Consider the following 24321-nt stretch of genomic DNA (forward strand, 5'->3'; position numbering starts at 1 on the left):
GGTGCGCGCGTGACTGGTGGCCACAGCACCGGATGACGCTGGGCGGTCTGCAGAAGGGCAGTGGCCGAGGCAGGCAATGCTGCGGGCGCAGCTGTCGAGATGGCGGTGGTTGTAGGTATGTAGCGGTGGTGATGGCGGTGTTGCTGTCGGGGGTTTGGTGCTATGACGCGGCGTGGTGATGGGCAATGCTGTGGGTGGAAGTGTGCAGCTGGGAAACTTGTCTAGAGATCCATGCAATGTGTGGAAGACCCTGATTCAAGCGATGAAGCTGCCGAAGATTGATTGGCCCTTGTGAATCGCTGTTGTTCGCTGTTAACGATGCACGACAGATTTGGAATGTGTTCGAAGTTCGTGGAGTTGGAGCACATGTCTGGCGTAGATGGTACAAAAAGGGCGTTCGAGTGCCTCGTGGAAAGAGTGGTGCGCTGCGTCATTTAATGCTGTGCCGCGGATCTCACTTCCCGATGCTCATCAAATTCCAACACCGCTAGCTAATGCAGCACAACTCTATGGCTGTTCAGTTATTCTACAATGCCTTCATCTGCGGCGGTGAGCTCACTGCAGAATACTGTACCGTCACTGCAACGACTCGCCCCAGCCGTGCATTCTATCCCACGCTCAGAAAAAGTTGCTATTAGCATCATGACCTCCGTAATTCTGTCCAAACCCTGACATGGACTCGTTTCCAATGTTGTCAAGATCCATAAATTCCTCCAATCCCGAAGTGCCTGTGTCCACCCCATGGTCTCCAGATTCATCTGCAGTAGTATCGAAGCGCGGATCGATTTCGATGGGCTCAGAGCTCTGAAGCCCCGGATCCACGTTGTCTGACTGTGGAGGCTGCACTCCGTCCTCGATTTTGGTTTGCGGAGGTATAGACGCGCCAAAGGCTTCGCGACGCGTCTCTTTGCGGTTATTCTCGCGCGGCAGACGTGGCAAATTTTCCTTGCGATTGCTATTCAGGCAGTCTCCACGACTGTTCATGTACAGCGAGGCCTCCTGAGTTTCGCCCTTCGTGAAAGTGTCGTGCCATGGCTGTGGGTGAAGGATGGGCATGATGATGGAGGCTTCGTACCATCGACCCTTGATGTCGTTGAGGTCCACGCGTTGTTGAGCACTGATGAGCTTCCAATAACTTGCAGTCCTCTTCACTTTGATAGACTGCGCGTTGCGGACTTGCAGATCTTTCTTCATCCTCTCAGGCAGATGTGGGTTGTTGTCAGCCGGTGTCGGCAGTGCAGGGTTCATGTGCTGCACAGTCGCCAAGGAGTAGACATCGCCGACAAGGTGCACAGTTTGCTGTACGAGTTGTTGGTTGGTGGGCGACACGCGTTGGCGCTCGACAATTGAAGTCAGCACCAGGATATCTGTGCCAGAACCAATGCTGAGTCGCACGCTTTCTCCACACCAGATCTTCTCTGCGCCGAGGAAGATACCGTTGTAGTGTGTTTCGACAACGTTCGCCTCCGGACGGGAGCTGTTGTTCTTTCCCAATAATGTATAGGAGCAATCGACCATCTTGGCTGCCATTATGGAGCCATCGACTTCGAGATCTCCGTTGCCATACTTCTTTTGCATAAGACCTTGCCAATCAGCGTTCTCGTAGCGTGGCGGATTCGGTTGATCGTTGAGGCCCACGTTGAGGAATCTAGGTACACTCCACGCCAACCAGGGCCGAAGTTCGTTGTGACCCTGCTTGACTGAGACTTGGGGGTGGTTGCCCGGATAGGACAGGGGCTGAACTGCATATAGCAGCGTGTTCATGTTCGTCCACCTGCGGACCACCACGCCAATACCCCAGGCTGGACCACGTGAGAACCAGACGAGTTCACCCGCACGGTATAGAAATTGGCCGTACTTGAGATCGAGCGCCTGATCCTGGGACTTGGGCGTAGGGAGAGGCGATGGTCCAGTTCGGGGCGGTGGTGCTGATGGTGTACGCTGCGGCGGAGGAACGGATCTGGCGCTTTGAGCGCTCAGCTGCGCTGTCATTGTCGCGAGCGACTCTGTCTCAAGCTTGACTGGTCTCTCTACCTTGGTCTTCGCGCCAGGTACAACGTTTTCCAGGTCTTCAGGCGAACAGAGTTTGCAGGAACAGTTGTCTGGGTCACCACTCTCGTCGGTGCAAAGCCACAGAAGATGTGGGAAGAAATCGTTCGGGCTACGAAACCGCTTCCTCCGTCCGGCAGGATGTCCGTACAGGTAGGCGTCCTGTCTGTCATTTTGTCCACCAGTGTGCGTCTTATTTTTGACCTCCGTCTGTCCATCACGCTCGGTTTTCTTGACGTGCTCGTAAAGCCGATAGTTCTCTGGCAGCGTCACCAGCATGTAGCCGTTATCTGTCTGGCGATAAGCACGGGAGATAGCCAGCCCGTTCATCTGATCTATCACATACTCACCAGCTCCGGACTTATCCTGATGCTGAAGCTCTCGCGCTAGCATGCCACCCAGCTTTCTGCGCCAGTCGACGTGTTTTTGCTCTTCTGGCTGCACCTCGCGGTAGAAGTCTGCAACGCCATTCTTGTCCGGCTTCTGATCGAGCTGGTCGTCCGTCGGCCTATTCAGTTCCGTCCGCTTGCCTTTGGCGATGACTTCCAGCTTGCCGTCGCTTCGTCGGGGATACAGTGGGTAGAAGCGCGCCATGATTGCGAATCGATCGCTTGGCAGGATCTCATTCAACTACTCTCGTGAGGCGCCGAGAGAGCTCCTCGTCCAGGTCGCGTGCTATGTCATGTTTCTTTGACGTCGCAAGGATGGAGGGAGGGCTGATGAATGAAGTGGTTCATGAGGCTCAAATTTAGGGTTTGGAAAGCCGGAGCACATCCCTGTGCAGATCATCGCGCTCGGACGCGTCGCGCGTCGAAGTCGAAAGTGCAGCGCGGCCGTTGCATGACACCCATCACTGACCCTCACACGTGCCATTGGCAATTGATCTGAAGCGCATGCAGTTGTTTTTTGCCCATTGCCTGCATCATCATCGTTTACTGGCGCACTTTCTTGCATATCGCCGGCGCGGGCAGGTGCATTCCTCGCAAACGCTCACCACCCCTGTCCGGCACGCCACCGCGTGAAAGCCCGGCATCAATCACAATTGAAGCAGAAAGAAAGAACGAGCTCCATAGCTCCTCCCCGCCATGGACAGTAACGTCGACCTCGACGACTTCGCCACCACACCTCCGCCCAAGCGACGGAAACTCATTCCCATCGTGACCAAGCCGTCACCGAACCGGCTGTCACAATTGCTTTCCATCTTTGGCGCTCGAAAGTCATTGACTTCAATCAGCGCAATGAATCGCGCCTCCGTCGGCGGCCATGGACTTAGGAATGCCACGGCTGTGTCCTACGCTGAATCACCAAGCTCCTCACCTCTGAGCTCACCACGGGCTACTTCAAGTTTCGAGTCTGAGGGACAGGACGACTGGGACGATGCCATGGACGGCGATGCGAGCGAAGACGAGTTGTCTTCAGAGGACGTGATCCATGGTTCGTGTGCCGCCGCCACTCAATTGCATGTACTAACATGGACTCAGCTGTCCCGCGGGGCTCGACTGCTGCACAGCAACTTCCATTGCCGGCCAGGTCGAGGAGAGGCAATGTGGACTACTCCCGCGTAGTACCAGCTCCATTGCAGAAGAAATCGTACAAGAAGAAGAGAGGCGCAAATCGCCTGCTCAAGTCCGACACCAACACCAGCGCTCCGGCCAAGGGTCACGGCGCAACAGCACGAAATCTCGTGCGTCAAGACATTGCTCTTCATACTAAGCCGAAGCGCGATGCCTTCCTTCTGGCTCACGCAGACTATTTTGAGCCACTTCTGCCTCAGAACAACTATATTTCCAAGCTAGCACGCACGCAAAATGAAGAACGCCAAGCCATCGTTGACTATGTGGAACTCCACGAACAGCCGGCAGGCGTTCAGGCAACGATGAAGCCATACCAGTTGCAAGGGCTCTCTTTTCTCGTTCACATGTTCGACAACGGCATGTCAGCTATCTTGGGAGACGAAATGGGCCTGGGAAAGACGCTCCAAACGTTGTCACTGTTCCAATACCTAACTGAGAACAAACCGACTACAGGTGAACACCGTCCCAACCTTGTCGTATGCCCATTGAGTGTACTGTCATCCTGGATCGCAGAATCGAAGAAGTGGGTACCCGGCATCAACGTGGTACGATTCCATGGCCCGAAAGCAGAGCGAGAACGCATCATGAAAGACTGCATGTCTCGCAAGACGCGCTCCGACAAGGCGCCGCAGCGCAGCAACGGTGAGGCAGACGATCGGATCGACCTTTTCGTCACCACATACGAGACATTCTGCGCAGAGGCGGGCTGGTTCAAGCGAGCTTTCGTATGGCGTTACTGCGTGCTCGACGAAGGACACAAAATCAAGAACGACAAGTCCGACATTGCTTCTGCGCTGCAAGGTCTCAGTGCGGAGTACCGTCTGCTGCTAACAGGGACACCATTGCAGAACAATTTGAAGGAGGCGTGGGCTCTGCTCCACTGGCTGCTCCCTGAAGTTTTCACCGATGACACTGGCGACGCATTCCGCAAAGCATTCGACTTGACGAAGGGCACTGTATCGACGTCCTTTATGAATGACGCCCGCCGTCTGCTGGAACTGATCATGCTCCGCCGCATGAAAACCAGCCCGGGTGTCAGTCTTGGTCTCCCGCCAAAGGAAGAGGTTCTCCTATATCTGCCGTTGACGCCCATGCAACGATTCTGGTACACGAGACTGCTTACTCGCGCCGACAATGCGACACTATCCGATCTTTTTGCGGGCGCACAAGACAAGGAAGCGGAGCTCTTGAAACAGGAGGGACAAGATGAACAACTTGCACTACTCGAGCAAGCTGGCGAAGCACTGACCAAAGCTGAAGACATTGACACCACCGGTGTGTGGGCTGAGTCAAAGGCTATCATGGAACAAGCTATGGAAACCCAAGACGTGGACAAGCGAAGCAATTCCTGGCAGAAGCTCATGAACCTCCTGATGCAACTACGAAAGGCATGCAATCACCCCTACCTCATACCAGGTGCCGCTCCACTGCAATACGACATTGGTGACCACGTCAAGAATGCCTCTAGCAAGTTTTTGGTCCTTGACAAGTTGATCGAAGAACTTGCTATCAAGCAAGGCAAGAAAATCTTGATATTTTCTGGCTTCACGCGTGTGCTGAACCTGTGCGAGGAGCTCTTCGCTACCAAAGGCGCCAACACCAGTACTGGTCCCTTCCGATTTGCGCGCCTCGACGGGGGCACGAGTCGTGCTCAGCGAAACTTGAGCATCCGACTCTTCAACGATATGAAGAGTGACTACAAAGTCATGCTTCTATCGACGAGAGCAGGTGGTCTTGGCATCAACCTCACCTCTGCCACCGACGTAGTCTTCCTGGACGAAGACTGGAATCCCCAAGTGACACTCCAAGCCGAAGCAAGAGCACACCGCATTGGACAAACCAAGAAGGTGACAATCTACAAGCTGTGCACTTCCGGAACAGTTGAGGAACAAATGATGGGGCGCATCCGAAAGAAGTTGTACCTCTCAGCCAAGATCACCGAGAGTATGCGCAACATTCATTCTAAAAACTCTTCCGCCAAGAAGCGCAAGCGCGAGTCGAGCGACCGAGCGACTGCAGAAGATGATGCTCCTCATCTCGATACCGCATCCTTGCAATCGCTCCTTCGTCGCGGCGCACAAACACTTGCGAGGCCTGAGGTGCCTGTCAACGAACTTTTATCATGGGATTGGGCGACGACACTCGAGAAGTGCAAGGACAAGCCCCTCGATGCCCTCATGGGCGGTGAAGTCGATGAGGTTGATGAGCAGCAGTGGTTGAACACAATGGAAAAAGTTGAGTGTGCCGTGTTCGAAGGCAAGAAGCATCAGAAGGAGCTCGACAAGAAGATTGAGGAGGCGACGGATTTGAACCGCGCTGATCGCCGTGCCGGCAAGAACACTACAGTCGAGATTGATGGCTTCATGATCAACAAAGAGTCCTTGAATTGCGCCGACTGGGAAGCAGTCCCGACATTTGCCGGCAAAGATCCTCGCTTGGCAGAGTACAAGAAGGAGAAGAAGCCCCCAATCCAGCACCAAGAGTTCTGCCAGTGTTGCTGGGACGGCGGCGAGATCTATACTTGCTCTGGATGCCCTCGAGCTTATCACACTGGATGCCTGGACAAAGAGTGGCAGGCGAAGATGAAGTCCACATTCCAGTTTCACTGTCCTCAGCACCAATGCCGGGATTGCGGTGGCAAGACGAGCGATGTTGGAGGCATGGTGTATCGCTGCCGCTGGTGTGAGAACGGCTTCTGTGAAGACTGCTTGGACTGGGACACAATGAAGCTCGTTGGCGACTCGCTGCCAGAGTTCGAGATGCGTGGCTTCGGAAAAGTCGCTCAAGCATACTTCATCGAATGCCCGCACTGCGTTGAGAGAATGGCAGCAGATCCGGGCGACGCCAAGGCGATTGCTCGTGAGCGCAAGCGTATTGAGCAGGAGTACGAAGAGTACCTTGATGCAGACGAGCCGACGCCTGGCCTGATTTCTACTGGGGCTGCCGAAGACACTCCGGACACTTTGAGCGAAGCCATGACGCCCAAGTCCGAGCCTGAGCTGCCCCATGCTCATCCAGTGAAGAAAGCCAAGGCCCGCAAGCAAACGAAGATGGTGGAAGTGATTGATCTTGACTCAGATTGAAGGGATATCGGAAGAGGATCTTGTCTTTCAAGGAATTGACATCGCATAACTTGACACGAAGTTACGAGACCGCATGGAAGAACGACGGCATGATCACTGATGCAGGCATATTGCGCTTGTCCGGATCTCGTGCGATTTGGAGCAAAGGATGACAGCAGAAGTCTGTCTTCTACCCTGGCCGGGCCTGAACGCAGCAATCACGAAGATGCAGCTTGTGCACGAGGCGCGTGACTTCCATTCAATGCATTGAAAAAATTGCACATTGCACACTTTGTACAATAGATTAGAAACCGAAAGAGTCATCACGCAGACTTTGAATGTAATAGTAAATGAATCGCTTGGACTTTTCTACAACGTACGAAACCTCACAAACCCGAATCGTCCATCTCATACAGCCTGCCAGGCTTATTCCAATATTGCCTCCACCCATCACAAGTCTTCTCGTAATCCCCAAGATTCCCAAGAGCTGCCTTGACTTCATCTTTCCTTTCCAAGAACTGCATGCTCAGACCCGCTCCAACGTGCCATGGAATATGACAATGCATCAGCCACATGCCTAGAACAAAAGACGTCAGTATCATATTCTCAGATGAGCAATGTTGGAAAAAAAGGTAAGAACTCACCAGGATTATCCGCCGGAAACCCAATAATCAACCACCCACCCCTCGGCAACGTCGCCGTATCCCTCCTGGGCGGATTATCAAATTTCAACTGACTAACATCTCCATTCCACGTTCCCATCTCTCCACTCCCCATAACATAAAAATCATGACCATGTAAATGAATCGGATGCGGTAAATTGACAAAATCCCCTTGTTTCGTTTGAATTACCCAAAAAGTCCATTGATTTGGTTTTTGTACGATTTCGATGACGTTTTGTTTGTCTGCGTAGGTGTTGTTATTGTCTAGGACTTGGCCGAGGGTTGGGTAAGACCAGTCGACTCGCATGTCGGAGCCGTCGATTAGCCATTGGACCAAAGCGCCGCCGGAGGCGGTGGTGGTTTGGTTGAAGTCTAGTTCGATGTTTTGGCGTACGGCGTTGAATTCGGAGGAGGGGACGGTGTTGTTTACGTAGGGACGCACGGTTTCGTCGTAGCAGCCTGTGGATTTTGTGATTTCGGAGACGGCTTGGGTGGGGTTTGAAGAGGGCGCTCCGTCGTAGCGGATTATGCTGAGGATTTTGCCTTCCATGAGGTTGCGGCCGCAGTCTGTGCCTACGTCTGCACGAAGCCAGTAATTTCCGATGGCTTGGTCGGCTTTGATGATTATGTCGGCGCGTTGGCCGATTTGGAGGGAGACGGATTTGGTTACGTAGGGTTTTATGGGGACGAAGTCGGAGGTAATGACGGTGAAGTTGTGTTGGTCGATGGAGATGTGGAAGTGGTTGTCGATGCCGGTGTTGATGAGTCGGAGGCGGAAACGTTTTCCTTTGGTGACTTTGGTGACGTGGTACGCTCCTCCGCCATCATCGCGTTTCATCGTGCCGTTGATGAGGCCGGTATCGGGAGTTGGAGGGCCTCGTGTGCTGTGAAGCGCAATGACATTGGTCGCGAATGCAGTCTTGTAGAACCAGTCTGTGAAGGTCAAAGTACCAAGGTCGCTATCGTAGTTACTCGTTGCCGGTCCATTGATGACAATGGCACCAACGATTCCATCGCCATACTGTGCAGAGTAATGGCTGTGGTACCATGAAGTGCCGTGTTGCGTGCACCGGATAATGTACTGCTTGGTCTGTCCAGGAGCAATGGGACATTCGGTCACGCCATTCACGCCGTCGTGCTGACAGGTGTTGAGCTGACGAAGTCCGTGCCAGTGAATGGATGTGCCATTATGTTCCAGTGAGTTCTTGACATTGATGATCATGCGGTCACCCCACTCTGCATAGAGTGTTGGACCAGCTACTATCGTTAGCTTTGTCGTGGTAGGCACGCTCTGGGAGGCTTACGATATTGTCCATTGATGGCCATCACTATTCTGTTGAAGCCATCAGGAGCCATGTCGGTTCTGTTCGTGATTTCCAGATCGTAGTAAACGTCGCGTCCAGTATTGGGTGACTTGGCGTCGAAATCAGTGGCGATGGTGAAGCCTGTCGACCAACAAGCTCTCGTGTTGGGTGCATTTTTGCACGCTACATCTCCTCCAGTCTGAGGTGTCCTGCGGGCAAGTGACCCTGCCTCGGGAGGAGGTATTGCTTCGAGCGCGCCAAATTCATTCACGAATTCAAGTGGCTCGGGAGTAGGATTTGCGAGGGTTGGTGAAAGGAAAGCGCATGCTTGTGCAAGCAAAGTGAAAGTTGAGAACCTCATTGTATGAGAGATGAAGCAAGAGATGTCTCACCTTCTGATCAGCAAACCATCGTCGACGACGGCAGTCCTTATAGCAGGGCCATGTCTTCTATCACGATCCCAAGATAGGTACTCCGCCTTCGGGAACATTCGCCACAGACGGCCCTCAGCTGAACGGAGGCGTCGGGCTGGCAGGTGTCCGCTGTCTAGGCGAAATGGACTAGCTCATGTCGTACATCTGATCTGCTCCTCGTCTTGGCTCTCGGTTCAACAGCCTTGCGAAAATTGCACGAGGCTGCAAAGCCAATGAGACGACCAATGCTTGGTAGTGCTTGGCTGACCCCGTTTTGGGGAATTTCCAAGAAGCGCCAGCCAGCTGAGTTGCAGTCACAAGTATGCTTGCAGATCAGAATTAGAACACGAGACTTTGGCATTCGGGAGCATGCCGACGTGGTGCTTTGCGAGCGTGGCTGATGCACGCTTCTATGGGTCGGATGGAGCCAGAGCACGCTCCAATATTGCAGGATGGAGTGCATGCACACCGCTCTGCATCGAAGGTTCCCGTGCCGCCATCATGGTCGAGTGCTCGTTCGGCGGGCAAGATGCAGTGTAACGTCGCATGTGCTCTATGGCGGCTGTCGATCTCGTGAAGAAGAGATGTAGATGAACCTTGGAGCGTGCGGAAGACCCGGTTCTCCTAGATGGGAAGTCATCGTCTTCTACTGCCCACTGATCCCTGCGAACTCTCCCATTGGATCCAGCTTCGGCTTCTCGCTATACACGTTGTCGTGCTGGCCCAGCAAGGATGAAGCTGGGCGGCGTTGTGACCCATTATGCGCAGCTCGCGAACAATGGGCAATGAGGATTGTCTGCTGAATATGCACGTGGCGGACAAGCAAGGGGAGGATTGTGCTCCTCCGTAGAGCAGAGTAGAGGACGATATCGTGACGTTGGAAATTGCACCCCTGTCACGGCGTCTATTCTGGGGCAAGTGGGCCGCGCCGTCGGCGTGTTCCGGAGCCGCCATTCGCCAGCGTTTTGTCGTGTGAAGCTTCGCTACCACTTGCGTCCGGAGTTCCGCATCCTTCTTCTCTTCATCACCACAACCATGCCCTTGCTCTTGTCGCTAGAGGATGCGGCGCTACTGCGCATGATGCTGCCCGGAAATGCAGTGAGATATTGAAAGGCCTTGTGCTTGGCATTAGTCTTCAGCGAGAGCTGTCGGGGCGGGATATCACCAGATCGAATGCTGACACGGTGGCAGTGCTGTCGACCACGTCGAAGACGATTGTCATGTCACCATATTCTGATGAGCGGAGCTAGATGCATCAGCGAACGCGACACAGACCGCCGCCGCCCCCTGTGGATCAGAGGCTCTGGCGCTTCTGCTCCCGGCCCCATGCTCCTGCTCTATGACCAGCACTCGCACTCGCACACTCGGCACGGACATTATCGCCACAGTAGTGCGGCTCTCACGCGGCGTCCCTGGCGAAGATCCATCGCCGAACAAGATGTGTGCATGCTCTGCCTGCGGGTCCGATCTTGCTGCGCTGCCCTCCCTTGCCTGCGAGCACACGTCGCTAAGGGATTGGGCTCTCTTTTCCCCGACTCCTGCAATCATACCTGCATGCAAGTTGATGCAACATGCAATCGCCCGCATTTCTTGTCTGCGAGAAACTTCGCTACTTGCCTCGTTCGGAAGTCATCCTGTCTATTTGTGGTGCCTCCACTCTGTGACATTCTCGTGTAATCACGCCAGTGAAGCGACGATTGTCGAGCCACGCCCTCTTGGCAAGACACAGAGAGGTCCCGACTCACCGGTGTCGATCACTCCGTATCGCTGGATTCATCGTGTTGAACGCCAGAAACATGGCCAGCACGCGAGCTGTGCGAGCATAGGATTCTCAGCTGGATTCATTGTGAGGTAAAACACGAGCCACCGCACATAGGGCTGACCCTCGCCAAGCATAACGAGCTATTCCGATGCCAGTGCTTCCCCATCCGAAGACCAGCGTCACTGGGGCGGTGATGAGCAGGCGTGCCGATGCTGCCGTTGAGGCGCTTAGTACTTATCTACTGACATGCTCTACGCATTCTGCTCGCTTCATACCAGTCCACCAAATCTTCCTTCAATCATGCTGGCTCTTCTTCTTGCTGCCGCGGCAGGCACCTTCATCAATCAGATTAGCGCTCAACAATTTCAGGATGTCAGAAGCGAGCGAGCCCTTTCAGCAGGCTTATTGAGAAGACAATCCACAGATGACGACTTTGAATATGACGAAGACAGTGTCTGCTACAGCTACGGCATTGACTTTCAGCACAATGGCACCTATTTCATCGATTCACGATCCACCGACCCTTTCACAACTGCATCTCAATTCAAGCAATGCGAACCAGATACGTCAGCCTATGTTCTCCTTGTTGACAACGATCATGGCGTGCAATATGAGTGCACTGGCGTACCGACGACACCCGACTTGACGAATCAGATGTCCAGTTGCCCAATCACCAAGAACGAAATGACTTCTGGCTCATGGTCGGTAATTGTGATTGGAAACAATGGCGACGGCTCGCCATTTGGGTGGCAACGAGACTTTACTCTCACTGTTGGAGTGCCTGTCACGATCACAACAACCTCTACTGTGACTTATACGCAAACGACAACCCCTTCAACCACGATCACTAGTAAGCACACATTTCCATGAAAAGATCGTTCTTCGACTCACAGTCCCAGCCACATCTACTATTCAGACTACGACAACAGTACCAAATAAGTCAACTGTCACACTTCCGGCATCCACCAGAACAATCACGGTCACGCCTGGAGCCGTCATCACCACAAGTACAAGATGGCTCACCCGCACCATCAACACTTGGACCAAGACTGAAAGCAAAATTACGAAGACCGTCGTGCCAACATGCACGATTCCCCCACGCCCAAGCCAACACGATCCAAAATGCCGAATCATACCAACCATCATCCCGATCCCACAAGGCTTGGAAATCGCACCAGCCAAAGCCAAACGCTCAGAAGACATCACCATCTCGAACACCCTCCGCAAACGAATCGAATCCAACAAATCCTTCAAAGCCCGCCTCGCTCTCCAAAACCAAAAACGCTCCCCCGATGCCCCAACAATCACATCCCAAGCCAACGAAGTCATCAACGCCACAACAACAGTCACAGCACCCGTCTCCACAATCTCAGACGTAAAACTCGAGACCATCACAGCAACAATTACAGATCCACCATGTACTGTGCGATCTGGAACTCAAACTATCACTACAACTCTTCCTCCGAAGACAAAGACAGTTTACAAGATTGGTTATACGACTGTGACGAAGACGAGGACCATGGCTGTGACTTGGACTTATACGACTACTGTGAGCCCGACGTCGAGTGTTTCGGCTTGTACGAGGAATGGAGGGCATTTTGAGCTTAAGTAGGAAATTAGTAATTGTTGTAGAGATTAGTTAATGAGTAATGGCTTTCCTTCTGAATTTTATACAGATAGATAATAAAGGACGCCTGATGTGCCTCAATAATGGTTCGAGTACGTGGGTACCACCATGCTGTAGTCTCACAATTCAGACCCAAACCCGGCGGCCTGACCCTGTGAGACAGCTCCACATCTCAAATTCAGTGCCCACTTCCGCGTCTTCACACACCTCACTGAAACTATGACAAAACGCGTCGTGAACAAAGATCAACGCGTCGATAAGGAATGACGAAATATCTTGCTGCATCTCATCTAACATACAGAGCAAAAGCAGCAGAAGCAAAACCCACAAAGACATGATCCAACACGCTCCGACACCTATTCCAACCCATTCGCCACCACCTCGCTAAGAAAGACGCCTCCAATCATGCAAATGTATCACGGAACCACGTTCGAGCCCCCATACGCCACATAAAGCGGAAGAATTGTGTGGATCGGCTGTTGTGCAGGTGCATTGCGGTTCCCTTTCTCGGATGCAGATGCAGCAGCCACGTTTTGACGCGGAGCCGGAGCTGGAGAGGGCTTGATCTGCGACTCCGGGGAACTGTTGATCGCTGTCCAAGATGGCAAGCCATTGGGGGTAAGATATCGGAAATGCTGATGAGACATGGGAGTTCCGGCGACGTTGTGGCTTTCGTTTCGGTCTAGACTGACGGCGTGCGGTGCGTCCTTTGAGGCGTGCGAAGGCGTGGCCCTTCTTTCCATGGGCCATGCCTCGTGGTATTGTGGAAAGGGCTGCGACTGTGTAGTGGATGAGGCAACGCCTGAAGAGTGCAGCCAAGGTCGATGCATTTGGTTCACGACCGTTGTGCCATTGGAGCTGCTTCCATCCCTGCGGGTTGGGCTCGCAACATTGGGAACCACTGCACCCTGTCGCGGGCTGGCCTTTGATACAGCTTCAGTGATCAGATTATCGAGCCCAGAAGGCTTCCCACCTGGTATTTCCTCTTCCGTGATCTCGAGATATCCTCCACGCCCATCCGGGACGAAGTGACGTGCTGGAAGCACTTCGAGATCGATCACCGGCAACACGCGGTGCACGTGGTGATGATTGTGCACGTCTCGGGATACTGCACGCTGGACAATCTCGATGGGCTGGACGACATGCTTCTCATGCGTGACCGCCGGAGACCAGATCACCGCGGTGTGAGTTTCTTCGCTGTCCTTCAGGTTGAGAATGCCATCGTCTTGCAGCGATTTGATGATTCTAGCATTACGAGCAGCATTCTCTTCCAAGTAGCTTCTCGGGAGCTGTCCGGGAGGCGCATGGTGAGGAATCCCAGGCAGCTTCTTGTCGAGGCTGGCCTTTGTCACCTAGTTGGATGTCAGTATATCAGGCAGAGAAAGCGCGCACGGGATTTGCTGCGACTTACATTCTGCTGACGAGAAGGGACGTCCGGGCTCCTCAATATTGCGCCGTGACCAGAATTAGACGACTCCCTCTTCGGCCGTATGGAGCTGCGCAAATTCTCAAAGCTGGACTTGCGACTTACAGAACGATCGCGCCTGCTGCTTCTGTTTGCGGATCCACTGTGATTTGCTGCTTTTCTGGGCGTGCGCAGAACTGCCGACAACTGAGTATTGGAATGCGATCTGATGCTCCTGCTCGTGTCCCTCCAGAGGTCCTCCCAGGTCGGCGGCTCCCACTCAATCGTCGGATCGTGCTCTGGTAAGATAGGATCTTCTGTCTGCTGCAGCGCATCCCGAGTCGCTTGTTGCACCTCGTCAGTGTCCGACTCCTCGAATTCTTCACCTTCATCGTCTTGACGCGGAGGAAGCATGACATGATCTGGCAGCTTTGCTGTTGGGTTGACTTGCGTTTGCGAGCGGACATGACACAGTCTTGCGATTTTTGGCGCTGGCTGGCTGTGAATGCGACGATGCGTGCTGGCACTGGTCGTGGTCTCGTTCGCTTTGCTTTGCGAGTGGTCTTGCAGGAGCGCCGTTGCGGTCGACAGAGAGCTGCGTCTTCGTGTGCGCTGTCTCTCGCCATTGCCGGAAACATGCTGCTTGATCTTGCTCGCGGTTGTATCGCTCGCGGCTCGACTTCGTCCTTTAGCCGGGAAGAGCCTCCCTATGATCTCTTTGGCCCAAGACGACATTGCGCGGATCTCGGAATTTCTGGTTAACGACAGGGCTGGGACCATGAGGCTTGTTTGTTGTGGAGTCGTGATGCTCCTGTTCTCAACGGCGACAGCGAGCCTGCCAGTGCGACTTCTCTCAGTCGAGGCGCACTTTCTCGAGCTGGAGCAAGAAACAATCACGCGCGGCCTCGTGGCTCCCTTGTCTGGGAGAAAGGCAGGTGCATGACTTCCATTTCTTTTCTCTGTTTACTTCTCTTCTTCTCCTCCGAGTCTCTGCACTCTTCTCTCGCATCGCCTTTCTCATCTTCTCAGCAAGTTCACCATCTTGGACGCGCATTACTCACCAGCACACATACCCTGCACATATACCAGCCCGACACATCGTACTCCGACCTCCTCACATCAAAATGGACGAGGCAAGAAAGGCCGTCGAGGCCTTCATGGCTCGCAATGGACGCCACGACACCACTGTTCATGAAACTGTTGCACCTGCAGTCACCCAGGAAGTCCTTACGAGAAGGGAACATCAGGTGCGTTTTCATGCTTCCTCCCGTGACGCGGATGACCCTGCTGACATCTTCCATAGGACATCACTCGTGCTGTCGACAAAGAGTTCCATCAAGACCATTACCACACGTCTGTTCAGCCTATCACGACTGAAGAGCATCGTGAAGAACAGCATCACGCTGTGGTTCAGCCTGTTGACGAGCACAACTTTGAGCATGACGACCCAGCTGAGACCACCAAACACCTTGCCGCTGTGGATGCGGAGCACAGGGACACCTTTGAGTCTGTGGTAGCCGAGCGGACAACGACAGAGCTGCCCACGATCGAGGGTCAGCACATTCATCACCATGTGCATGAAAGGATTCAGGTACGTGAACGCCATTACTGCTTCTCCGATCAATGCTAAGCTTTGCACAGCCTGTCATCCAGAAGCAGACGTTCGAATACCACGTCTTCCACGTCGTCATGCCTGTCCGAGAGATCCACCACAACGCAGCACAACACTATTCCACTTCCTCGCTGCCAACTGTCACCCTCGATGACTTCAAGCGAGCGGGTGGCCAGCTCAATGGTCGCGAGGAACGTTACGATGCCTTTGAGGGAGAACCACGATCAGTCGGCCAGGCTCATGGAAGCCCACTCCAAGCCGCACCGGGCTCTGGTGGTGCGACTGAGTATGCAACTTTCCACTCTCATTTCTACTATCCTCACTGACACTATCTGCAGCGCCTCCGCGTCCGCGTCCAAAGCGCCCGCCGATGGATCCGCGGCAGCTGCTCCAGCTAGGCCCTCAAGAGTAGCGACATTTGCGAATCCGCTCACCACGACGCCAGCACCAGTAGCGGCGTCTCAACAGGATCCAACGACAATTGCATCTCGCACCGAAGCAAACTCCGGCGTCTTCCGTCCTCCAACTCGGGCGCCCACAGCTCCCGCCACGCTTGCGAGCGCTTCAGCTGCAGCGCCAGCTATTGACAATTCGACTGCACCGGCCTCACAGCCAGCCGCTCCTGCTCCTGCGCCAGCTGCCGCCGACAATGCTGCCACTGCCACTGCACAGCCCACCGTCGCCCCTGCGGCTCCCGCTCCACCAACCCGTGATCCGGCTGCCCCAGCATCACTTAACGGCGGGCCTGGTGCAGGCACTCTTTCGATGCAGCCTGACGGCAGCATTGCCTCGAACCATCCCTTGATGCGACCGCCCACTTTGCTGTCGCAAGACGCATACCGTCAAGGCCCTGGTAGAGCTAGTGCCGTCCGGCCACACGCCCGCCACGTGAGAACAACGTCGACCTCGATGAGGACGAGACCAGACAGGACACCATCGGCTCCAGCAGACCGTCCAGCGGCCTCGGATCCGGCTGACAGGCCACTACCGGGTGCGCCACAGTAGTTTGGTCTTGACTGGTATGGAGATGGGGAAAGTGAACTTGGAAGACGCCTAGATTGGTTTGATGATTCTCTGTTGTGAACCTGGGATGGTGATGGACTGCTTGGAACCTGATACAGTGGTATCAACACCTGTGCAGGAGCTAGGAAGTACCCTCGAATACATCTGCTGTCTCGTTCCTACTTCCTGGCCGTACATGCTCCAGTTTTGATTGTATTACGACCGACATCCCCACTCTGGTGTCTCAAAGAACGGTATCGAACATGCTCACACAAAAGCTGGGTGCAGTGCGAGTTCGTACAGTTCCTGTTGTGGGCTCAAAGCCTAGCTGCTGTCAAGCTGATATACCGGGACAGGAGCTCTACGCCCTTCGGCCGCCGACTAGAACGTCGGTAACGCCGTTCCCTGCGTCCTGTCAGCGCAATGTAATGCCATATCATTACTGCTCTTATCTGATCAGTCCCTAGATTTGAGTGGCGCGCAGGCATGCACCCACTACCAACGGCCTCGAGTCACAGCCAACGTTGCTCACTCACTCACACTGGCGCCAAGCACAGCGTTGATCACATGCACAGGCACATGCCGTCAACAATGCCGCATCACTGGCCGCAATGAGTGGGCCACGGAGTGAACGAGTTGCTGAGATCCACACCTGGCGATCATAAACAACTCTTTTGTTCTGCTCGAGCCATTGCACTTTCACCAACTACCAATACAAGGCGGCCTTGCACCACAACATTTTCAACTGACTCACTGCTCATACACACCGACAACACGATGGGACTCACACCGAGAGAACGAATCGAGAGGATTCAGCGCGAGGCTTCCCTTCGCGGGATCTCCACTGGCGAAGCACAACGTCACAACGGCAGGCCAGTCGAGTTTGTCACTCTAACGCCAAATGAAGATGGTGGGGACACTATTGCGCCCTTCGGTCATCCTCGCACGACAAAAAACTTCAACGGCTTTCCTCCAAGATTGCCGACAGTTCCTCGCGCTCCCAATTCAGCGGCGCCCGGACCCAGAAACGGCTTTCAGCTCCGACTGCCGACTTCTGCTCGTGCTACAACCCCAGCAGTAGCTGGACCTAGCAACTTCTTCCATCCACAATCGTCGACGAACTCCAGTGCTCCAGTTTCAGAAACTCGAGAGCCCAGCCAGACGCCTGGTGACGAAGACATCGGCATGGGCGTCGACGACTTCACTGCTCTCGAGCCACCGAGCATGAAGGGTGAGCAAAAGCGTAGGCAAGACTCGGCGTTTGCCACCTCTACGCAAGACTCCACTAGACTCGAACCTGATGCGGGCTTCGACATCGAGCGCCGTCGCAAGAAGGCCAAGCTAGCCACTGAGGAACCACAAGTGTGGCTGTCGGCTCAGGGCAATCTGAGAACGGGTATGCCTGGCCCTTCTACTCCCCCAATTGCCACTCGAGTCCCAGCAGAACCTCAAGCTTCCGCAGCTCCGAAAGCACTCTTCGCAACTCCTATGGAGTTCTTCACATCTTCGTCAGCTTTCGCACGTCCTCGTGCCGCTGCATCTCCTGGAGCCGCTGGATCTTCTGAAGCTGTTGCATCTCCTGAAGCCGCTGCGTCTCCTGATCGCGCTATATCTCCTGGTGCCGCTGCATCTTCTCAAGTCGACGCATCTCCTCCAGCATCCGCGTCTCCTGAGCCTCTTCCTGCCAGCGTGTCAAACACTACACCGCTCCAAGACACCGCCACACCTGGTCCATCTAACTCATTGAGCTCGATCCAAACTCAAGCCTCTGCTATTGCTGGACTTCCTTCGGCAAGCACCTCCAATGCCGCGGCTCCTCAAGCTGCTGCCGATGCCCCTCCCACCACTAGGCAAGTCTCTCTTCATCGAGACATGACCCCCTACGTCGGCGCTCGCCCAATCCCGCAGTGGCTGACCGACTTGGCACGCGAGATCCGAGCTGCCGACACCGATCCTCAGGGCAGACCGAAGACTGCGGCGCTCAAGAAGGTCACGAACACTTTCGTGAGAGATGGTCAGACTCTTTCTCACTTCTCTCCTGCTTCGGGTGTTCTTAGAGTCGGTGCTAGGTGGTCGCCGTTGTGGGAGTGGTGGATGGATACGAGGGTGTTGACTCCGGCGCAGTGGTGGAGAGTCAATGAGGTTGATTGGAAGATGAAGAGCGAGGGGTACAAGGAGTTGCCCAATGGATGTTACGGAGTGAATGTGCCTGCTGTTTGAGGGAGTGGTGGTGAAGAGTGGTTGGAGGGTGAGGGGACGAAAGTGCAGCTGGAGAGTGCGGGTCGAGAAGGCGATGATGGGATTGCGATTGGAGATTGCGCTTCGGGAGATTGTTGAGGCGATTCTCTTGCTTGCACACACTGGATGTGTTCTTTTCTTTGTCCGCTAGAGTAGACATGGTTCTCACAATCGTTTATTTGGGGTTGCTACAGAAAAACTTAAACACACGCTGCTATCATGAACTGATACTTGCATTCAAACACTCAAACGGGTCAATACTGCTTGGTCTATCATTTCAATTTGGCAGCACTTTCTGAGTATATTGCGCTGAGCTCTCTGCGTACATGTCTAGCGACGCCTATCATGAGGCGAGCTTGTCGCCTTACTTGTATGCTTCTGCGTAACTTTCTACTTTTGCTTAGGATGCAATCGACTTATCGTTTCATGTGCTGAAAGACTCTAGAGAGTGACGAATAGACATAGATCTACTTCAGAGGCTGACAGCAAGCAGGTAGTCTCCAAAACTGCTGAGACAACGCGCTCCCTAATAACGAACTGAGTCATGAAAAACTTCGAATGCTCATGATCTGGACGTGTCATCTTCCAGTGCTTATTGTCTCATTCCATCTTGCTGCACGAGGCCACTCTACAAGTTTGCAGCACATCACACCGTTACCAATGGACGTTTCAAGCACGTGTCTCGGAACAATGCAAGCTTTCTTCGAGACAATTAACACAACGTTGTTGTCTGGCGCCGAGGACAAAGAAACCTGCCGCAACCCGGCTCGTCTCTGCGTGAGACGCTTGTGCACGTTTGTTTCGGCTGAGCAGGTGCGCCTTCCCGCTTAGCGACAACTTCTCTACGACTTGGCAAGCAGAAGGCATGCTACCAGTATTCAAGAAGGCACTTGCGGGAAATACTTTCTGTTCTTTTTGAAATTGATGAAGCCACTCTTCAGGCGTTCAGCAAGGACGACACTTTTACCCATATACTCGATCTCCACGAAGCTGATTACACGCGAACGTGGCTGCTAATTACACCTCCAGCTTTCGTCAAGATGGAAGCTATCGATGCTCTCTCAAGCTGCAACGACCTCATGTCGCTGACTTCTGTTACTTTCCACAGCACATCTCCGTCGTATCTTTCGGCAGACAGCAGAAATTCCACATATTACGACATATCCACTCAATGAATCAAAGCTATATACTGTATCGGCACGGTCGCCGCACACAGCGTCCCTGGAAATGTGTCCACAGGGGCGTTCAAAGCATCTCATGATCAAAGTGCTTGTCCGGGCCACATCTCTACGACAATGACGGAAAGTGAATGTCCTCTGCTCACTGCTTTGTGCGCTTCAACAGGCCTGTTCACTATGACATGCATTCACCAACTTCGAGCGACCCTTTTCTTTGGCACAAAAGACATCAGCTCTACCTACTATTCTCCTTATCAAAGTACTCGAGCATCCTCGGTCAAGAACACTGGACGTCTACAAACCCTACTACGCAAGCATTCGCTGCATTCAACCAGAATCTCCTTGTCAACATGCCGAAATACCTCACCCCTGTGTCACGGGCAAAGATCCGAGAGTTACACATTGAGGTTGCAAGCCTTCAGGATAAATTAGCTGCGCAGGCACTGCAACAGGAACACGAGCTCGATGTTCTCCAAAAGCAGCTCACAAGCAAGGACGCAGAGATTCAGCAATTGAAGCATCTACATGCTGAAGAACTCAAGAAACCCTTGAAGTCATACCTGCAGCCCACGAAATCCACACTGCTGAAACAGACACCCGACAGGAGATCATCAAATCTTGCAACATCGATTTCGATTCGTGATACACAAGGCAAGCTCATAGTGGACTCGAGTCTGAATGAAGCGAGTTACATGCGGCCAACGAAATCAACGTTGAGCAGGGCAGGCAAATTGCCCCCTCCGCTCACAGAAGATGAACTGTATGCTCAATATTGGGCCGCTAGATGCCCGGTCGACCTGACTCATGATGAACCTGACTGCAGTGATCGAAGCATCGAGGCTGAGAACGCGGTCTCGCCAGAGAAGGACGCACTATGTGCCGACGAATATTTTGAGCCCACTGTATACTACCATCCCAATGTCGGTGATCGCGGAAACTATCGAGAATCTTGTCACTGCCCATTCTGTGAGGATTTCCAATCTGGCAGACACATCCAAGTTGTAGCAGATATACAGGACCGAACGCGATGTCACGACAAGTTCTTCGACAAGCCGAGTTCGCGCATCTCAATTCCCTTCGAGCACCAACTCCGGCTCTTGAGAGCAGCATACTCGATTGCGCAAAAGGCCTTCTGGCACGGACTCGAGAGGTACTGGCCAGGCCAAGAAATGTACAACTACCCTCTCGGCCCTGACAGCGTTCGATTTGGGTTCTCGGAGTTGAAGGAAGTCCTTGGCAGTATGCACAACTTTAGCTGGAGTCTCCGATCCTTCCTGTACCCCGAAGTCAATGGTCGTTGGGCTGATTTGTGCACTCGAGTGCCCACTTTCGTTGAGCCAACGATAATAAACATGCGGGGAATTCGTAACGTTCTTGCTCATCCCAGCAATCTGCTTTCAGACTATGTCGATAGCCTCTTGAAGGATGCGCACGATCTGGCATGCATGATGAGGGACGAGCCAAGAGCACTCGAGGTTCGAGCATTGCGAGACGAACTGCGAGACCTGGCCACTGAGTCGTTCAACGAGATTGAGAGATTGGAGCCATGGATACATCTCCCAAACGACATCGTGTGGCCAACTCACCATGAGGCGACCTTCCAGCAAATGCTTCGATCACTTCAACTTGGCGATGACAACCCACGGTACGTAATGGACAATGCACATGAGAAGCATTACGACCCAGCTATTGTGCGCGCAGCAAGGCATTGGGCCGAGCAGTCTACCATCCCGGGCCTGTCGAATTGGCAAAGGAGGAACCACTGGTTGAGTTACAAAGATCAGGAGCATATGAGTAACTGGCTGAGAGCTCAGAGGAGAATGGAGGAGAAGAAATCGCGCGAAGGGCGGTGGAGATCAAGAGTGCGGCTGGAGATTGATGTCCAGAAGCTGTGTGAGAAGCCACTACTGATGTGAAGCACATAGACTGGCGGCCGAGTTGAGACTGCAAATTCATAGTGTAGGCAGAGCGTTGATGATATCAAGTCTTGCTGAATGAAGTATTAAATACCCACTGTCCAACAAGCGATGGACGTGGGCTCTGCCTGTCCTTGTGTCAGAAAGTTGCACTTCTTAGACTTAATTAAGTGGTCAACTTAGTTGCCGCTGTGATATCTGGATGACTTGTACGAAGCAAGAATTGATGTTTATCATTACTCACATCTTGCTCGGAAGTTCGACCAACCATCGATCGCGGGTCTGTAGGCCTATCTATATTCTCCACTTCTTTTCCTGATTCTTGCGAACAGCCCCACCGGTTTGTGTACCCCGCGGCGAAAGACAAGGTGTTTGCATATCTGCCGGAAGGACCTTCTTTTTGCACAGCCGCTTGACTTCTTGTGAAGTACGAACTTTACAGGATTGGACGACCGATAACTAGTGCCACGAATGCACTCTCCGCAGATCTGCGAAACTTGCCAAGGACCGCGGATCTAGCTGCAATGTAAGAGCCTATCACAAAACGCTAGGCAAAGAGCCCCCACTCAGACATGCGTACCTTATCACGGCAATGTTCTAGGCGAATGACAAACGGCCAAGATGTTGTGAGCCCGTGCCAGGTGTGTTATGCCGCTGTTTCGAGCGAATGCGTTTTGGGAGCTTCGAGATTGAGTTGAGGTGACAGTACTTCGACATACGCTACCCACACCTGCCACACCATGGACAAGTTTCAAGGAGACATCACTCCTTCGTCGGACAGACGTGACATCGCGGAAGACGATGTGCTTGCGGAGCTGGGCTATACTCCGCAGTTCAAACGCAACTTCTCTCTCGCAGGCATTGTCGCATTTTCCTTTGCCGTGGTCACATCATGGACAGCTCTTGCTGGAGTTCTTACCGTCGGTGTACAGTCCGGAGGAGCTCCAGTGATGATCTGGTCCTGGATAGGCATTTGTATCGCGACTCTTTTCGTTGCCTACAGCCTTGCAGAGATGTGTAGCGCTTATCCCGTAGTTGGAGGACAGTATAGCTATGTCGCAGTATTTGCTCCGAGAAAATGGAGGCGAGGAATGAGTTATCTCTGTGGATGGTGAGCGAATCGGATCCTGGCGTATGCAAGCGCTAACGATTGCAGGTTTCTTCAAATTGGTGTTTTGGCAATGGGTGCTACGAGCCACACCGTCACAGGCAACTTCTTGCTCGGATTGGGCAACCTGAGCAATCCGAACTTTATGATCAAGGACTGGCATCATGTTTTGGTCGGATGGGCAATAGCACTTGCTGCATTGGTCGTGAACATGTTTGCCTCAAAGGTGTTCGACAAAGGATCCCAATTCTTCCTGGTGCTGAACATGTCATTTTTCGTGGTCGTGGTCGTTGCGATGACGGCCATGAATGACGATCGGCGGTCGGCCAGTTTCGTCTTCACAGACTTTGTGAATATTACAGGATGGCCGTCTGCGTATAGTGCACTGCTCGGTGTTCTCCAGGCTGCGTACGGTATGTGTTGCTACGACAGCGCAACCCGGATGACCGAGGAGATCAAAGACGCAAGGAGGCAAGCACCACGAGCGATCGTCATGCCGGTGTACATTGGCTTCGTCACGGGCTTCATCTTCCTGATCGCCGCGGCTTTCGCGATGAGCGAGGACATTGCTGCAATCGCCAGCACTCCTACAGGTGTTCCCATGATTGAGATCTGGCGGCATGCCACTAACCGCGCTGGAGCAATTGGAATGTCGGCAGTCATTGTTGTCATCGGTCTCGCTCCTTCAATCGGGCTGACAGCACAAGGAGGAAGATCAATCTACGCGTTTGCTCGCGATTCCGGACTGCCATTCTCCAAGTTCTTGAGCAGAATCGAGCCAAGGACGCGAATGCCGGTCAATGCGCTTTGCTGTGCGGCGCTGTTCCAGATGGTCTTAATCGCTATTCAGTTTGGAGGACCTACTGGCTTTTCAACAGTCATTCAGATCTCCACGGAAGGCTTTTGTAAGTGGTACAGACAACGCTGTGTGGCAATGATTAACAGGTCGGCAGATGTCTCATACGCTCTCCCGTTGATTGCTCGCCTGCTCTCACTGTTCACCTCTGAACCAGTGTGGGAGATTGGCGGTCTCTACAGCCTGGGACGTTGGAGCATTCCGTTCAATGTCCTGGGTGTGTTGTTCTTGATGTTCGCGACAATTACATTCAACTTGCCCACGGTGAAGCCCGTGACCAGTCAGAACATGAACTATACCTCGGCGGCGGTGGGAGCAGTTATGTTGATCGCCCTCGTAACGTGGCTCACCACTGGGAGGAAGCACTTTCACGGGCCTGCAAGCGGTGGCGTCCGTCTGGACCGCGTGACAGAGGGAGTCGTCGTACAGGAAATGGAGGAAAGGATCAGTAGCAAAGACGTGGAGATGGAGAAGTCGGTGTAGTTCACGTCGTGCAGCGCGACTGTTGTGTTGTTGCTGTGTGTCGGAGATGCTGCACGCCAAGCCTCAGGAA

The 24321-nt window shown here is 53.4% G+C and overlaps 9 protein-coding genes across 9 annotated transcripts; 6 read left to right on the forward strand and 3 right to left on the reverse strand.

The window, feature by feature from the left end:
- Window positions 1-618: 618 nt before the first annotated feature.
- Window positions 619-2643, reverse strand: RHO25_007406 (uncharacterized protein; the record flags this gene model as incomplete). Its single annotated transcript, XM_023599595.2, has 2 exons — window positions 619-2339; window positions 2400-2643. 2 exons carry the CDS (start codon window positions 2641-2643, stop codon window positions 619-621), a joined length of 1965 nt encoding a protein of 654 aa, XP_023448672.1.
- Window positions 2644-3134: 491 nt separating this feature from the next.
- Window positions 3135-6706, forward strand: RHO25_007407 (uncharacterized protein; the record flags this gene model as incomplete). The annotated part of the gene is made up of 2 exons (XM_023599596.2): window positions 3135-3483; window positions 3531-6706. 2 exons carry the CDS (start codon window positions 3135-3137, stop codon window positions 6704-6706), a joined length of 3525 nt encoding a protein of 1174 aa, XP_023448673.1.
- Window positions 6707-7071: 365 nt separating this feature from the next.
- RHO25_007408 (uncharacterized protein) lies at window positions 7072-9012 on the reverse strand (the record flags this gene model as incomplete). The annotated part of the gene is made up of 3 exons (XM_023599597.2): window positions 7072-7262; window positions 7330-8604; window positions 8652-9012. The coding sequence occupies 3 exons, from the start codon at window positions 9010-9012 to the stop codon at window positions 7072-7074; spliced, it is 1827 nt and encodes a 608-aa protein (XP_023448674.1).
- Window positions 9013-11126: 2114 nt separating this feature from the next.
- RHO25_007409 (uncharacterized protein) lies at window positions 11127-12438 on the forward strand (the record flags this gene model as incomplete). The annotated part of the gene is made up of 2 exons (XM_023599598.2): window positions 11127-11676; window positions 11726-12438. The coding sequence occupies 2 exons, from the start codon at window positions 11127-11129 to the stop codon at window positions 12436-12438; spliced, it is 1263 nt and encodes a 420-aa protein (XP_023448675.2).
- Window positions 12439-12869: 431 nt separating this feature from the next.
- Window positions 12870-14638, reverse strand: RHO25_007410 (uncharacterized protein; the record flags this gene model as incomplete). Its single annotated transcript, XM_023599599.1, has 2 exons — window positions 12870-13805; window positions 13865-14638. 2 exons carry the CDS (start codon window positions 14636-14638, stop codon window positions 12870-12872), a joined length of 1710 nt encoding a protein of 569 aa, XP_023449121.1.
- A 344-nt stretch (window positions 14639-14982) lies between these two features.
- RHO25_007411 (uncharacterized protein) lies at window positions 14983-16475 on the forward strand (the record flags this gene model as incomplete). The annotated part of the gene is made up of 4 exons (XM_023599600.1): window positions 14983-15105; window positions 15162-15449; window positions 15500-15756; window positions 15809-16475. The coding sequence occupies 4 exons, from the start codon at window positions 14983-14985 to the stop codon at window positions 16473-16475; spliced, it is 1335 nt and encodes a 444-aa protein (XP_023448679.1).
- A 774-nt stretch (window positions 16476-17249) lies between these two features.
- RHO25_007412 (uncharacterized protein) lies at window positions 17250-18692 on the forward strand (the record flags this gene model as incomplete). The annotated part of the gene is made up of 1 exon (XM_023599601.1): window positions 17250-18692. The coding sequence occupies one exon, from the start codon at window positions 17250-17252 to the stop codon at window positions 18690-18692; it is 1443 nt and encodes a 480-aa protein (XP_023449430.1).
- Window positions 18693-20238: 1546 nt separating this feature from the next.
- On the forward strand, window positions 20239-21804 carry RHO25_007413 (uncharacterized protein; the record flags this gene model as incomplete). The annotated part of the gene is made up of 1 exon (XM_065602941.1): window positions 20239-21804. One exon carries the CDS (start codon window positions 20239-20241, stop codon window positions 21802-21804), a length of 1566 nt encoding a protein of 521 aa, XP_065459013.1.
- A 740-nt stretch (window positions 21805-22544) lies between these two features.
- Window positions 22545-24251, forward strand: RHO25_007414 (uncharacterized protein; the record flags this gene model as incomplete). Its single annotated transcript, XM_023599603.1, has 3 exons — window positions 22545-22915; window positions 22961-23817; window positions 23866-24251. 3 exons carry the CDS (start codon window positions 22545-22547, stop codon window positions 24249-24251), a joined length of 1614 nt encoding a protein of 537 aa, XP_023449249.1.
- Between the last annotated feature and the right edge of the window lie 70 nt (window positions 24252-24321).

This window comes from Cercospora beticola, chromosome 5 (genome assembly GCF_033473495.1).
Source record: "Cercospora beticola chromosome 5, complete sequence".
Classification (NCBI taxonomy): Eukaryota; Fungi; Ascomycota; class Dothideomycetes; order Mycosphaerellales; family Mycosphaerellaceae; genus Cercospora; species Cercospora beticola.